Consider the following 14,982-nt stretch of genomic DNA (forward strand, 5'->3'; position numbering starts at 1 on the left):
TCGTATCATCATCAGCTACATTACCGTACCCTGATTCAAACTTCTTCTCATTCAAACGCCAAAATGTACATATGGCACCCAGTGACATGGCACGTAGTCCTCTTCTTCACAAGACAAAATATCCCGTTGTGAGGCTCTTTCCTCTTGAACTTCCCCAGTCAAGCCAATGTTCCGAACCTCGTCCTTTCTCACCCGCCCTTCCGTTCTAGAAATAGGCGTGCTTAGACACTTCTTTCTAAGCGCTCGCGAAGCCATATGGAGCCCTCGACAAACTGAATCGTCACTCATGCCGCCATCACGTATTCCCTCATAAGTGGCCTTCGCCATATCAACACAGGTTTCGTCACTTACCTCCCAGAGTGCGCCAATAACATGTCGAAATCCTGCCAACCTGAAACCGCTGATAAGATGAATATTTTCGTCTAGGAAAGTATTATTTTTAATCTGACCTGTCCCGCATGCTGATAGGTATGCTAAGAATGGTTGACTTTGACGAAGATTTAGGCTCAAGAGCTTTCCAACTTCCAGAGTGTCACTTTTGCCGTTGTCTTCGAGAAGCAGATGGCTTCTGGAAGGATCCTGGCTGTCTGTGAAACCGTGACCAGCGAAATGGAAGATCTTACAATGTGGAAGTTGTGACAAGATGTCGTTCTTGTTTTTGCCAATGACAGGATCCAGTGACATGGATGTATGGAGCTTGTGCAACATATTGATCTCGTCAGTGGCGAAGGGAAGCATCGTGGCTCCAGGAGTGTTTTCCATCGCCACAAGCAACGATCCATTTCTCGTTACGTCTCGCGTTGTCTGTGTTTCGTGGCGACCATTGATGATTGCCTTGACAGATGAGCTGTAGGAAGACATCACTCTCTCAATAACAGCCTCCGTGGATCCATCTGCATGATAACCTGCGGCGTGGAGAGGAAATCCACAAAGAGGGCCAGTTGGTATCCAGCATATTCTTGGCCATTCCTCATCTGAGATGGAAATCTTGGTGAACCCAAGAAAATCCAAAATCGGTTTCATGGCAACATCCCATAGCCAGGAGAGAACAGCGGGGCTGCTAATGCTATCTCGGTGTCGTGATTGTGCTTTGAGCTTTGTAAAGCTCAAGTCTGGGAGAGCCATGGAGAGGATTCTGTCATGCAATATTATAATGGCATCCGATCGATAGCCACTCACGTTAATAACGGCAATAGGATGCTTTCTTGCCGCCAATTTGAAGGCCTCTTCGCTTGGTACACGTAAGAATTCTTCAAAGCCAAGCAGCTGACGGATCTTATTGACAAGGTTTTCAAAGACATTGCCTTTCTCGTATCGTTGCTCAGGGTCAGTGTCTTCTGCGGCGGGTATATCTAACGCTGAGCGTTGAGCGAGGAACTGGCTCGCCAATTCAGGATGTTTTTCCTTCAAAATGCCGACCTCGCCGCGCAGATCTTCAATAGATGTCGCCAAAACATCCCTCCCAGTTTCCAAGATCTGTAGTGCGACTGATGGCTCTTTTCCAGCATATAGTGCCATGGAAGCTGCCTGACATGCAACCCCTTCTAGATCTTTAAGTACGTACTGTACGTCGAATGCTTCCAGGAAACGAGGTATGAGTGGGGGAATCAATTTCATGAGTAAAGCGGCTATTTCGTAGCCTTGTTTCCAGTCCTCGGCCAATGCAAAAAAGCTCATCGCATCCTCAGCGGCCGTTATTTTTATGTAATCATGCATTGATGGATCTTGTATCACTATTTGAAGGTAAGTGGTGCCAGTGGTGAGGTCTTCCTCGTCTCGGGTGATTTTATATTTGAGCTTGTAACGGTTCCCAAGCTCGAATAGACGACATGCACGTGGTGCAGCTGCAGGCAAGGTGTTTCCTAAGCTCTGTTGCATAAATTTGATGCTTTTGTCGATATCAGTAACTGACTTTGTGAAATTGAACCTTTCTAATGCCGCTCGAGATTTCCATTGAAGTTGTGTCGCTTGTTGTCCTGGGGCATGCGATGAGTCAACGGCTTTTTGCCAAGTCTCGATTGCGAAGTCAATGTCTGAAAGGACCTTTGTTTCGGAAAATATATCCTGATAAGCCTTTGCGAGGTCTCCAAGTATCAATAAGCAATTTGGGTCATCGACTTCAGACATCTTAACCGCATATTGGAGTATTTCGATGGATCTTGTTATATCCTGGAATGACCGACCCTTGCGCCATTTTACCAAATACGCCGTTCCGAGATTCGCGTAACAAACTGCGAGTCTAGGGTCGCTATTCGGTGTGTGATCGATACATTCTTGAAACAAGGCGATGGCCCTGTTGATTTGCAAAGGGTCTTGGTTCCTCAAATACTTGATTTGATGGCCTAATGCGAGGTCCTTTCGCATACAGTTCTTGATTTGATATGTACCTGTTGTCGCTTCGCAGGCTTCCTGGAGGAGTTGCAGAGAGGTGTCCATATCCCACATGGTTGCTGTGACTTGGTACCTCGACAGGTAGCCCAGGCCAAGGGCATGAGTCAGGTCGATACGGATTATGTTGTTAGGTAAGTCGAGGTTGAGCCCCTCCTTATAGTAGCGAATACTTTCATTGACATCAGCCACATCCCCAGAGTTATTCCATCTCATGCAATATGCATCTCCGGAGACTTTCATCTGTGAACCACGCAAACGATGACTCGTTCCTGTGATCTTGATAGCTTCACGGCAAAGACTGATCGCAGTATCAGCAGTGGCTGTGTTTGCATATCTTTCAAATCGGAATAGGTATGCTGCAGCCAGACACAAATACTGTAAAGCTCGAGTTGGACTTTCCAATGGCGTTAGATTGACCGCTTCTCGAAGGTGATCGATTGCAGAATCGATGGCCTCAAACGACGCGTTGAGATGGAACTTTTCCATCAGCGTCATACCCAAAGTGTGGAGATAAGATGCTCTTTGTGCGTGATCATTTGAAGCTGTTTGAAGCCAGTGACGAAGTTTGTCGATCTCTTGTTCTATATCTGACCTATTCATGTTTTGCATAAGTACTGGAACCCATGGCTCATCACCTAACGGCAAGCTGGCGTAGAAGAGGGTTCCGTAAGCACTGCGTGTATACCTCAGCTTTGCACCAATGTATTCGGGGCTCTGCATGATCGAGTAAGTGATTCCAGTGAGAGTCTTTTGTTCCGGGTGTATTAATATGATTACCAAGATGAGAGTTGGGCATTGAGGCTCTGGCAGTAAGACGGGTGCCTAACGAGGTTCGGGTGCGCAGCCTTACTTTTGTGGCTAGTCATTCATTGAATCTGTAAGACCTATCTAATTGGTCATATACATCCAATGATGACGGACAGCTTATTTTACTTACCATTAAGGTTTTAACACATTTATTTTCACTTTCTGTCTACCTATTCATTTGAATGAACTAAGAAATACCAGTGTTGAGATTAATTCTACACCAAGTAAATTACAGGATCTGACAGTATTTCAACCGATGGGCGAATATAACAACATTAGAAAAGATCGAGTGCCCCTCCTATACTAATCTAATAACTTGACCAAGGTAACAGACTCTTTGCAGGTTTGGAAATCATTTAACTGCCTGTAGATATTTGCCCCAACTTCTCAACTTCCTTTTCCTCTCTCTTTTTATCTTTCTAGTAGTAAGACAGAAACCTGATGGCCATTTCGCTCGAAGGTCCCCTAGTCGTGTTGAAAAGGAATGTTCCTCCACAGCTTAGACAGAGTGTTCCGTTTCAAACACTCGATCCTCCTTGGGCTGGGTAATTTCGCCACGATCAAGAAACTTTCTTTCACTGCCAGTTCTACGGGGCAAGGATTGACACGAAACTTGAACTGAAGGATGAAGATCCCGAAACCCATCATTTGTCTCTAACCCTTCAGGTCGTGGTATGAGTAGGTTTACAGGTTGGTGTCTATGCATGCGGAGCCGTTAATGCCGTCTGACCATATCTTGGCGCATATTGGATGGTAGGTGATCCCCGGCTATATTGCTGACAGGCACACATGAATTTACCCGTTACTTGAGCTTCGTGGCAAAACGATATTGATAAATAATTTTTAGATGGGGTCATAGATCAAAGAGGTGTAGGGTCTGTGGAGATAGACCTTTAATGTTAAAGATAACTGAGGGAAATCTATATTATTAGAATTGGCTTGAGTTGGAGGCATGGCTTTTTGTAATGGTATTCCAAGGTCTGATAAATTTATCCTTGTATTTAAAATTCACATGGCGCTTGATTATCTAGCTATGCATAAAAGGATGGAAATATATTTAGGTTTCTAACAAAAGTCTAACTGATAGGGTTATAGGGGAAAACTCGGTTCACCGAGAGGAAAAACCCCATCTTCTCCAGCACAAAACACTGCAACTGAATTGCCTCAACCCTCGAGACAAGCCAATCTATTTAGGGACGCTGCCACCCTCAACATAACAGAGGATCCAACCCATACTGAGGTTTATCTGGGTAGTCGAGGGGGTGACATCAGCTGGGGTTGCCTTGTTAAATCTAAAGGTTTCCAGCGAGACGCCGTTCTTGTCCTTGTACATCTGACAGTTGATGAGGTCGATCGTGGGAGGGCGTTGGAGGTCTTGTCCGTTTTTGATGGTCAACTTGTCCAGTGTCAAGGTCGACCAAGACAGGTCAGACGGGTGAGTCAGCTTGCCAAGGGGAATGCTCAGAGTCGTCTTTGAGTTAGGGATGGCCTTATCCCTGGCAATAATGGTGACAGTTGCTTGAGGAGCGGGAGCTGCGACAGAAGCAGCTGTGAAGAAAGCGGCGGTGAGCGTGATGAAGTTGGTGAGTTGCATTTTGAGTGAGTATATGTTTAGATGGTTTGAGTAGAGAATATGAGGTGAAGATTGTTATTTGTAGTAGTTTGATGGCTGATAGAAGCTGAAGTATGAAGTGTGTGGAATGATGAAGAGAGAGTTTAGTTAGCATATTCGCTTCCTTATATACCCAACCTGAGTGGCCTCACTCTTGCAGTACGATGTATTCCTATCACCTGGCGTGTTATATATGGCTTCTTTAATTGGTTGAGCTCAGTGTCAAGTGGTCTAGGCCTAAGTTCGAGTTTGAGTTGCGCGAGGCACAGCTAGAATTTCAGTTTATACGAGTTAACGTATACGAGTCAATTACTATATATATTAATATTTATGCTTACATACAGTAACCAGACTAGGGGGTCTGCAGAAAACCTCAGCACTAGTAACTACTGTGCCGTTGCCTTAACATTCTAACTATTAAGTTATCTTATCTAGTCGACAAGCCAATAAATATCAGCGCAGTGGTATAGGTTAGAAATCGGCTGTTTTTAGCATAAGCCTTTCCGATGTTCCCTTGCCATGAGTGCCATAACAACGAGCGTGCAGCATGATACGCGAGAGGATGTCGAATGATTGGTCGATACGATCACTGACCTTGGCGCTGTCCTTTCTATCAACAGGTGACAGAGCCGCGACAAGCCGAGAGAGCCTGTGAAAGCAGCACTTGAAGTGGGCCAGGTTGTTTGTCAAGATGCAGAGCTCCCGGGCCATGGTGATATTCAGGCCTCGGATCAGGGTCATCTTTCGTATGTTTTCTGTAATGAAGGCCTTGACGCGCACTCAGTCTATAATCTAGGCCCGGTAGTGAGCCATTTACCAATTCGAGGTAGAACTCTTTGAGCTGCTCACTGACATAGGTAATTAATGGCTTATAAGATCTCCATGTTATCTCCGCTTTAACTATTAGACTTCGAAGCACACGGACATCAGTTATTTCCGCTTTAAAATGAATCCATCTATAGCCGTCGACGTTTCCTCATTGGATGAAACATTTGCTTTCATCTTTGCGTTAAAACAATTCTAGAATGACGCTATATGTGGTAAGAACAGGGATTATCTCGGCCTCAAGGAAATTACAGTGTTCCAGCCAATGAGCAGATATAGTTACATGGAAAAAAGATCAATTGCCCCTCTTATGCTAGGACAAGTGAGATTCTAGCTCCAGTATGACCAGGGGAAAGACCCTTTGCAGATCTGGAAATTATCAAACTGCCTAGGCAGGATTTTTTTTCCAACCCAGGCCCTGATTCGTACTCGGCTTTAATTGGACTCCCCATCACCAACGTTACTACAGGCAATGTAATATTCTCACTCGAATCAAGCTACCTGAACCTCGAATGTTACAACTTGACCATTTCCAACACCAGCTTCTATATTCCTTGGAATTGGACAGACCCTCCTACCTGGGGAGAGCAGGAACAAACGCAAAACGGCACATGGCATAGGCACAATATCACCAAAATGCAGACCCCTTGGGCTATAGCGGTGGATCGATTTGTTGATCTGTACTGGGCCTCAACTGCTAATCTCTAGGACCGTCTTGGAGATTACGTCTTGGCAAAGAACTACTATGGTCGTCCAGTTCTTTTTGAGAACGAGACTGATCTCCATGTCAAGCCCTCGAGACTTCTTTTTAACTCGGCTTACCAAGATGGACCCCGTACCGCAGCTAAGGGCTTCAAAGCTAAATGTCATGTCTTGCAGCGCTATGTTGAGTCACAAGTCCATTACTCTTGAGTTGATACGTCTACTCCCCAGAACTGCTCTGTCACTGCATAGCGTCTATCTCGTAAGAAGCATGCTACGGAAAATATCACATCCCTTTCTTGGGAAACTGTCTGGAGTCGTGTATCGTCACTACCCAGAGTGATGGGCGGGGCACGGGTGTACGCCGATATCGCATGGCGATATCTGGATAATCCATTACTCAGCCCCGTCAGCAATCTAGGTGTGGTACAAGAATCAGAACTGTTCGAAGGTATCACCTTGCAACAGTTAGGCCGTCGCTTGGCGCAGGTAATCAACACGTACTTGCTTGTGGGTCAGGTCTATGGAACGGCCACGGAAGCCGACTCTAACTTCGAATACAATATCACGGCGCCTGTTGAAGTTGGTAACTTTGTTGAAGTCTACACGGTAGATTGGACGTGGATGGCCTTGTTCGTTGTGCCTTGGGTCATACTCCTGGCAAGTGGTATTGCAAGTATAGTCTTCGCTTACTTGGTTATCGGGCCGGAGATCCTCGGCTATGCTTTCTCTATTGTTCGAGATTCCAAGTATGTTAATCTTCCCGCCGAAGCTGGCAAGAAAGAGGCATTTAAAGTGGTCAAGATTATGGGACAGAAAAGACTGAAGTATAGCTATATAGATTCAGTTGCGGAGGACAGTCAATCTCTAGTGGGCGTGGGATTGAAAAACGAAACAAATTCGATTAAAATATTGACCTACAACTCAGGATCTACCAAGACAACGAAGTAGTGACGTGTAATATGAGAGGGCTTTACACGCACACCAGACACTGCTGGGTACTCAGTGGTCGAACAGGAATCAACCATCATGAAATCGATGTCAGTACTTCAGAAGTCTTGGAGTCATCATTATTGATATCTGTAACAATTAGAAGACATACGATATATGAACCCCGAAAACCAGTAAACACTACTACCCTCTTAGATATCTCCTATCGAAGGCATTCAGTTCTTGAGCATAGAACGCAATATGCTCGGCAGCGGTAACAAGGTCTCGTCGTTATGCATCTCCTACATGGGCCACCTTTGCCGCTAGACTCGAGCGTATCTATTTTACAATTTACCCCGAATGCTTGAGTCCTAAATGGAGCCGGTCCAGACAAGCGCGATTTATTTACTGCTCTACAAACTTCAAATCACCACCTGATTTCAATGGGCCTGTCTTCCCGTCGATTGGAGCAGGGAGCTTACCTTCCTTTCAGCTTGTCGCAGTTTCAAGGTTCTTTACTTAGTAACCGTGTACAAATAACTCTGTAAAGTTCTGTTGGTTATACTGTTCATAGTCATGGGACTTTTAATCCCTGTATGTTAATTGCTAAATTGGTAGACTTGAGGGCTTTAACTGAGTAAACTTGTAAAGCACTGTTGGTTTCACCATTGACAGCCATAATACTCCGAATGTATGTACGCTAACTACGTAATAACAGAAGCAAGAGAAAGAAGTATAAAGGGTAGCTAATCACCTGCTAAATCACATTAGCTAGTAACATATCTTCTTTTATCGCCACTAAATGACTCTTTTAAAATGAAGCTTACTACAGCTCTTACCAGCTTTATAGCCTGTTACCCTGTTGGCATATATGCCAATGTAGGCTGTTGGAAAGGCTATTGCTGGGACACCTGCGGTTCATATATGCCGGGGGACCCTAAATGGTGCTGACTCAAGTCGGATAGAGGATATGGAGATTGGGTTCCATGTCCTAATGACGAGCACTGCATCAAATTGTCAATGCATTTCTGGAAAAACGGGCCAGATCGTATTGGCGACACATGTATAAACCCCGCCCTCTTTTGAGTTTTACAGTTTCTAATGCTATTATAGTTCCTTTGCAGTGCGCTAGAGGAAACTGTAAGTATTGTGGGTGGCCCCTAGTATGCGCTCAATCTCTACACAGTTTTGTTTTAGTACGTATTTACTACATGACCAATTAAGTATTTACTAATAGTTATATATCAAGGCTAGATTGGAGCACTTATTTTTATTGAATAACTCTACGTCTTGAAGAGAACGTTCGGGCCATCCAGCATGAATTCACATGGTACTCACGAGTACAATTGAAAGGCAGTAATGAGAACATTGGATAGGACCTTCAATGACGAACAAATGATGGTATATGATGGAACAGCTCCACAAAGACAACCAAACAGGCCAATGTGTGAAAGAGCGTAGCACATGAAACAATGGTTAATACAAAATATATACATCATAGAAAGTTCTTTATCAGCGAATGTCTTGACGTCATCGGTATCACCCTCTGCAACAACTATAAGATAGAAGTTATATGCAATTGGAAACTGATAATCATTTCTACCCTCTTCAATATCTTTCATCAATATCCGCAATATGCTCGGCAGCGATAACACATTTGACCCAAACAACGACATCCCGGACCTAAGCGGGAAAGTCTTTGTCGTCACCGGAGGCAGTGCAGGCATTGGTTACGGAATCTCAGCCCACATCCTCCAGCACAACCCAGAGAAGCTTTACCTCCTCGGCAAAAAGCAGCACCATCTCGATGAAGCTGCCGAAGGTCTGAAGAAATTCGGCGACATTTCACGAGTGGAATTTGTCCAGGTTGAGTTTGAAGACCTTCATGGCACGGATAGAGTTGCCAAGAAACTCGCATCCGAGTTGGAGCGGCTTGACGCGTTGGTTCTGAATGCCGGATTGGGCGTCGGACCTTATGGAGAGACAAATGACGGCATTGATAGTCACATGCAAGTCAATGTCTTCGCGCAACACCATTTAGCCATGACCCTTCTACCCAAGCTGATCGCTACTCCCGACAGTAGACTCTGTCTCCAGTCATCAGACATGCATCGCGCAGCACCCAGCTCCATCAAATTTGCCAACATTGAGGAAATCAACACAGATATTGGCCCCGCGTATCTTTACAATCGTACCAAGCTTGCACAGATTCACCTCGTGCGCGCTTTAGTTCGACGCAAAGAACGAGGCGAGCTCGGTATGCAGCCTGGTAAAGGACCATGGATTAATGCCACTCATCCCGGCGGTGTCAAGACGGATCAGCAAAAACAAGCGATTGATGCGTATGGGACCCTTGGTAAAGTTGGTGTGGCTATTGTCCGGCCATTTTTGAAGGATCCCGTTGACCAAGGTTGTCGGCCAATTTTGTTTGCTGCGACGAGTGATGCTGTCAAGGAGGAAAAGATTGATGGCTGTTATATTGTTCCCGACCGGAAGATTACTGAGCCGACTTCGCAAGCTCTAGATGACGAACTTGGGGAGCAGCTTTGGAGGCTTACTGAGACAATTTTGAAGGCCAAGCTTGGGTCAACAACGCAGTGAGAAGTATCACGCGAGGGAGTGTAGCTCAAAAGAGGGAATTCTACCTGTGACAGTTGGATGTTTCTCTTGATCGGGATATTTCTCATTGTGATAGATTCGTGTCACGAATGATTTTACTCTGGTTCTTTATAAATGACAAAGCTGTTGAACTAAGCCTAACTTGGGTAATTTACGTTAGCATCCAGCGCCGCATGTAGCATTCCTGCTAACGGCGCTCGCCTCATAATAGAGTTTCAGCTGAAGACGTTTTCAATGTTAAGGTTTGCGCGTTGTAAGATATAAGCACTGGCTGGAGACCCCTCTTCCTGTTAGTCCGTTCTTACCATGATTGTTCATGAGTCTTCTGTATAGGTACTCATGTGAAAAGCAGCACAAATTGCCAGCAATCCACCGTCAACAATTCTTCCATGAGCAGGATGTCAAACAACCAGCCCCAAGTCGCCCCACCCACGCATTCCAGCCGCGACACTTCAAGATGGTCGTGGTGGTACCTAGGTCTTGGAGTCGCAGCACTCGCTACCTTCGTCCCCGCTATGACCTCCAGCTCAGAAGCACGATGCCCTCAAGCACCCATTCAATATGCCCAATTGCAAGATGAAATGACAACATCCATGCTAAAGAATTTAAGCTCAGACTGGTTTCAAGAGCAGAGTATCAAACGAATGACAGGTGCCATTCAAATCCGAACAGTAGCATACGACGACATGGGCGCAGTCGGCCAAGACCCTCGTTGGGAAGTCTTTGACGAATTCGAGAACTATCTACAAACTACGTTTCCCAAAGTCTATGAGAAACTCAAACTCGACAAGGTCAACAGTCACGGACTTTTGTACACGTGGACTGGCAGTGACACAACTCTAAAGCCAACGGTATTGATGGCGCACCAGGACGTTGTACCGGTTCCTGAAACGACTGTGTCACAATGGGATTATGCACCTTTCAGCGGTGAATTTGACGGTTCATCCATCTGGGGCAGAGGTGCCTTGGATTGCAAAAACACACTAATTGCATCTTTGGAAGCGGTAGAGGCTCTGATAGATTCAGGATTCAAGCCGCGACGCACAATCATCCTCTCGTTCGGATTTGATGAGGAAATATCTGGCCATCACGGAGCTTCGTTCCTCGCATCATTCCTTCTTCAACGTTATGGAGAAAATGGTGTATCGCTCATTATCGATGAAGGTGCCCCCATTCTGCCTATATGGGGTACTCATTTTGCTATTCCCGGCGTATCCGAAAAGGGCTACGTCGATGTTGAGATCGTTGTCCGTACCAAGGGTGGGCACAGTTCAATGCCGCCTTTACATACCAGCGCCGGTATAGCCGCCGAGCTAGTGAGCAGTATCGAGAAAACTCCGTATCCGCCTCAGCTTCATCAAGACAATCCACTACTCGACTTTCTGTGGTGCGGTGCCGAGCATGCCCCAGGTTTTATGACAGGACTCAAGTACCTTCTTCCTCGAAGAGGCAGTACAGGCATACTGGAGAACATGAAGCGACTGTCGTTCCCGAAACTTGTTTCTCGCGTTAATAAGATGGCTGGGTATCTTATCTCAACCACTCAGGCAGTTGACGTCGTGCATGGTGGCGTCAAAGTCAACGCGCTGCCTGAACGGACAACTGTCTTGATCAATCACCGCGTCAATGTTGGAGAAAGTTCAGATCTAATTCGACACAAGATCACCAAGCTCGCTGGTGTGATCGCGAAAAGACATAACCTTACCCTGCATGCATTCGATGATTCTAAAGAAAAAGAGTCGTCAATACTCGTTCGTTTCATGGGTAGCGTGCTTGAACCCGCACCCGTGACTCCCACTCATGCGGGCAATGAAGAATCCGACACCCCGTGGTCCGTGATATCCGGCACCACCAGAGCTCTCTACGGAAAGCAAGTAGTCATGGCGCCTGGGATAATGCCGGCAAATACGGACACAAAATACTATTGGAAACTAAGTCGGCACATATTTCGGTATTCTCCGGGATGGGATCCAGAGACACTTTCAATTGAGGGCATACACACGGTCAATGAAAGAGTCAGCGTGGTTGCGCACATCAAGACTGTGCAATGGTATGTTTACTTCCTCAAGAATGTGGACAATGCAAGGTTCAGTTGAGACATGACGACATGGCGGGCCTCGTCTTAAAGGGAGAGATTTCTGATGTTGTGAGCTGTCAGACAAAAATTGTCACGGACCATAAGACATTATTTCGGTAGATTCGGACTTCGGCAATTGAATATTAATGGGCAAATGCATTTTCGGTATATGATTGAGATCTCCATATTGTTGTTATCTAAGCGAATACCGATATTGATATCCGTTCGGCAAGTTTCAACTCACTTTCTTTTTAAGTACCTACCGGGTAACGATATTATGGTGGTAAGATCACTACGTCATTGTGTATCGCGTGTCATCATATCGAATGTTGTTGATTTAGCCCAAACGCTAGGCCTGTCATCTTTAAGAACAAGCCAATTAACGACTGAAAAGTCAACGGCGCATGCACAACATGCCCGGGTCAGTCCGAGAAGGGTCTGATAGTCCGAGCCATCGGCTCGGAAGAGACTGAGGAAGATTGAATTAGACCCTTGAAAATACTTGATGAGGGGGAATACAGGGTAGTAGAAATAAGTCTAGTAGGCTGTGCAATCAGTCAGCCCAGTCTCGAATACGCGTATCGCTAAATGATTGGTCCAAGCCCCGTAATAGAAGCGAATCCCACGTAATCATTGGCGAGAAGGATTTTCCGAATCTTATCAGCCCCTATCCTTCATATACTAGTCTAGTCTCTACCCTTGTTTGTGCTCCCGTCCACATAACTTCAAGACTGCAGTTCCTTCACAACACCGTGGCCCCCAAGACATGACTACTACACAACCGGTGCAGATAATGGCGCAAACCGCATCGCCCATGCATTCCAAGGTCGACAAGAAACCGCTGCTGAGACATAATGAGGATGTTCGCTGTCTTGTCAGCACTGCGCTTTTCTTCACCGTCTTCTTGATTACTTGGCGCAATTTCACCTCCCCCACAGATGGCGGCTGGGTTTCATTTTTGCTATGGCTTGCCTTGTTTCAGCTCTCCTTCATGGGCTCTGTCACGACACATAACGCCATTCATTTGCCCGTTTTCTGGTCCAAGAACTGGAACAAGTTCTACCAGGTTTGCCTGTCTCTGCAGTATGGCGGCGCCGTGTCCGTCTTTATCCCAGGACACAACTTGTCTCACCACAAGTATCCTCAACAAGCAAGAGACGTCAGTGAGTGCTTTATTCGAACCTTCAACCTTCAGCCCAAGATGCTGACCACCTTCAATAGTGCGCACGACCAAGGTCCGATACAGCTGGAATCTCTTGAATGGCCTACTATTTTTCTGGCATGTTGTCCTCTCAGGAAACAAGGATGACAAGTTGTACTTTGAAGCCCAGGCCCGTCTCAACCGACCCATCGTCAGACAGCGTCAGCTTGAAGAGATTGCTGTCTGGGGTACTACCGCAGTTCTCCTCTTGATCGACTGGCGACGATGGATCTGGTTTGCTCTGTTACCCCAGTTCTACGCAAAGTACTGCATTCTCTCTCTGAACTTCCTTCAGCACGACGGATGCGACATGACCTCCAAGTACAACTTTGCGCGCAACTTCACCGGCAAAACGATCAATTACTTGTGCTTCAACAATGGATATCATACTGTGCATCACCTCTACCCCGGACTGCACTGGTCAGTCCTGCCTGAGAAGCATCGAGAGCTTATCACGCCAAATGTTGCCCCTAGCCTGGAGGATCCCAACATTTTGCTGTACATGTGGCGCAACTTCATTTACCCAGGCCTCCGCGTTGACTACAAGGGCAAACCCCTAATAATTACCAAAGAGGAAAATGAGATGCCAGATGAGCCATGGTTCTACACCGAAGCAGAAACATTTTCCAACACGAAGGAATACCTGGCAGACGGTATGCGATGAGCGACGAGGGGGAGTCAATATGACGCTGGAGGGTTAAGGGATGTGGCCATGACCTTCATTACGGATAAAAAAAGTAACATTATATGGGGGCGGATCTTATTTAGCATTGATAGCATTGGCATCTCAAAAAGTTAATTAATGACGCAAAGATAATGAGAAGAGTTGTAATGTCAACAGCGTCACGTGCAAAGTCACATGGCGGGCGGAAGAGATTTTATATGGGACTTTCAACAAACTCCGTTTTTCAGCGTTTCAAATTCACTTACAGAACAATTGACGAGATCCACAAGCACAAAACCCTGATATCTCTCAAGCTAAACATCATTTTCGCAGAAAGACGCAGCGATGGTGAAGGCTACCTGCTGTTTGAATTTTGACAAGTAATTAACAATTGACAGGAAGTGCAACCTTTTAATCAAGAAGCCTTTGACAAGGCTCGTGGGGAGAAAAGTGAAGATGCAATTGAGGGCGCTGGTCAAACAATTCACTGGAGTAATTGCGATCGTGCATTCCAAAGAAAAATCGGAGGAGGGGCGTGGTTCGGCATGGCGAAGGAGGGAGGTTGGGTGACAGTGCCAGCAGGTTATTCTGTGTATTTTATCAGAGGGGCGAAAGGTGAGGTCAGGATAGAGTAGCTTGTCGTTGGTGTTACAGGACCCTCATTACAAAGATTATTGATATAAGCACGATGATTGGTGAAGCTGCATGGGGCCGGGTCTGCAAACTTTACGATGAGAGGACGATACTAGTTGAATTGCTGCTATCTACCACAATATGAGATGGAGAGAAATCTCTGCATACTGATACCTCCCCACAGTTGTAGAAGGCATAATGAATCATTGCTTTCAACTTGGACAAACGACATCATCTTGCAGCAAGGTATTCATATCGAAATATGAATCAGAAACATATTTACCCTGTAGAAACAAAAGACTCAGTCACTTGATGCTGGAAAATTGGGCTGGATGTACAGAGTATAGCAAAATAATTATTTGATCTCAACTTTGATACAAGATGTATTGTTATCACGATACACAAGACGACTGCTGTTTAATATTAAGTAAAGATATAGTGAAGCTCTCCTATTGTCTTTGGCAACTTTCTATTTACTCTGATATTGCCAGATTATTCCCGCTTGAAACGTCTACTCATCC

The 14,982-nt window shown here is 45.6% G+C and overlaps 7 protein-coding genes across 7 annotated transcripts; 5 read left to right on the plus strand and 2 right to left on the minus strand.

Moving 5' to 3' along the window:
* Nucleotides 1-52: 52 nt before the first annotated feature.
* On the minus strand, nucleotides 53-3,111 carry EDB82DRAFT_565732 (uncharacterized protein; the record flags this gene model as incomplete). The annotated part of the gene is made up of 5 exons (XM_065609808.1): nucleotides 53-583; nucleotides 624-834; nucleotides 865-2,043; nucleotides 2,119-2,747; nucleotides 2,889-3,111. 5 exons carry the CDS (start codon nucleotides 3,109-3,111, stop codon nucleotides 507-509), a joined length of 2,319 nt encoding a protein of 772 aa, XP_065466074.1. The 3' UTR covers nucleotides 53-506.
* Nucleotides 3,112-4,384: 1,273 nt separating this feature from the next.
* EDB82DRAFT_522506 (uncharacterized protein) lies at nucleotides 4,385-4,792 on the minus strand (the record flags this gene model as incomplete). The annotated part of the gene is made up of 1 exon (XM_025729776.2): nucleotides 4,385-4,792. The coding sequence occupies one exon, from the start codon at nucleotides 4,790-4,792 to the stop codon at nucleotides 4,385-4,387; it is 408 nt and encodes a 135-aa protein (XP_025587384.2).
* A 1,479-nt stretch (nucleotides 4,793-6,271) lies between these two features.
* Nucleotides 6,272-7,288, plus strand: EDB82DRAFT_553009 (uncharacterized protein; the record flags this gene model as incomplete). The annotated part of the gene is made up of 3 exons (XM_065609600.1): nucleotides 6,272-6,295; nucleotides 6,344-6,532; nucleotides 6,590-7,288. 3 exons carry the CDS (start codon nucleotides 6,272-6,274, stop codon nucleotides 7,286-7,288), a joined length of 912 nt encoding a protein of 303 aa, XP_065466075.1.
* Nucleotides 7,289-8,766: 1,478 nt separating this feature from the next.
* On the plus strand, nucleotides 8,767-10,111 carry EDB82DRAFT_493802 (uncharacterized protein). Its single transcript, XM_025729743.2, has one exon. The coding sequence runs from the start codon at nucleotides 8,903-8,905 to the stop codon at nucleotides 9,866-9,868; it is 966 nt and encodes a 321-aa protein (XP_025587381.1). The 5' UTR covers nucleotides 8,767-8,902; the 3' UTR covers nucleotides 9,869-10,111.
* Nucleotides 10,112-10,149: 38 nt separating this feature from the next.
* Nucleotides 10,150-12,131, plus strand: EDB82DRAFT_493804 (uncharacterized protein). Its single transcript, XM_025729732.2, has one exon. The coding sequence runs from the start codon at nucleotides 10,276-10,278 to the stop codon at nucleotides 11,980-11,982; it is 1,707 nt and encodes a 568-aa protein (XP_025587380.2). The 5' UTR covers nucleotides 10,150-10,275; the 3' UTR covers nucleotides 11,983-12,131.
* Nucleotides 12,132-12,553: 422 nt separating this feature from the next.
* Nucleotides 12,554-14,089, plus strand: EDB82DRAFT_493807 (fatty acid desaturase-domain-containing protein). The gene is made up of 2 exons (XM_025729721.2): nucleotides 12,554-13,126; nucleotides 13,185-14,089. Exons 1-2 carry the CDS (start codon nucleotides 12,730-12,732, stop codon nucleotides 13,826-13,828), a joined length of 1,041 nt encoding a protein of 346 aa, XP_025587379.2. The 5' UTR covers nucleotides 12,554-12,729; the 3' UTR covers nucleotides 13,829-14,089.
* EDB82DRAFT_493809 (uncharacterized protein) lies at nucleotides 14,090-14,691 on the plus strand. The gene is made up of 2 exons (XM_065608442.1): nucleotides 14,090-14,176; nucleotides 14,227-14,691. Exons 1-2 carry the CDS (start codon nucleotides 14,174-14,176, stop codon nucleotides 14,461-14,463), a joined length of 240 nt encoding a protein of 79 aa, XP_065466076.1. The 5' UTR covers nucleotides 14,090-14,173; the 3' UTR covers nucleotides 14,464-14,691.
* The last annotated feature ends 291 nt before the right edge of the window (nucleotides 14,692-14,982 follow it).

This window comes from Fusarium venenatum (assembly GCF_020744135.1).
Source record: "Fusarium venenatum strain MPI-CAGE-CH-0201 chromosome Unknown EDB82scaffold_1, whole genome shotgun sequence".
Lineage (NCBI taxonomy): Eukaryota > Fungi > Ascomycota > Sordariomycetes > Hypocreales > Nectriaceae > Fusarium > Fusarium venenatum.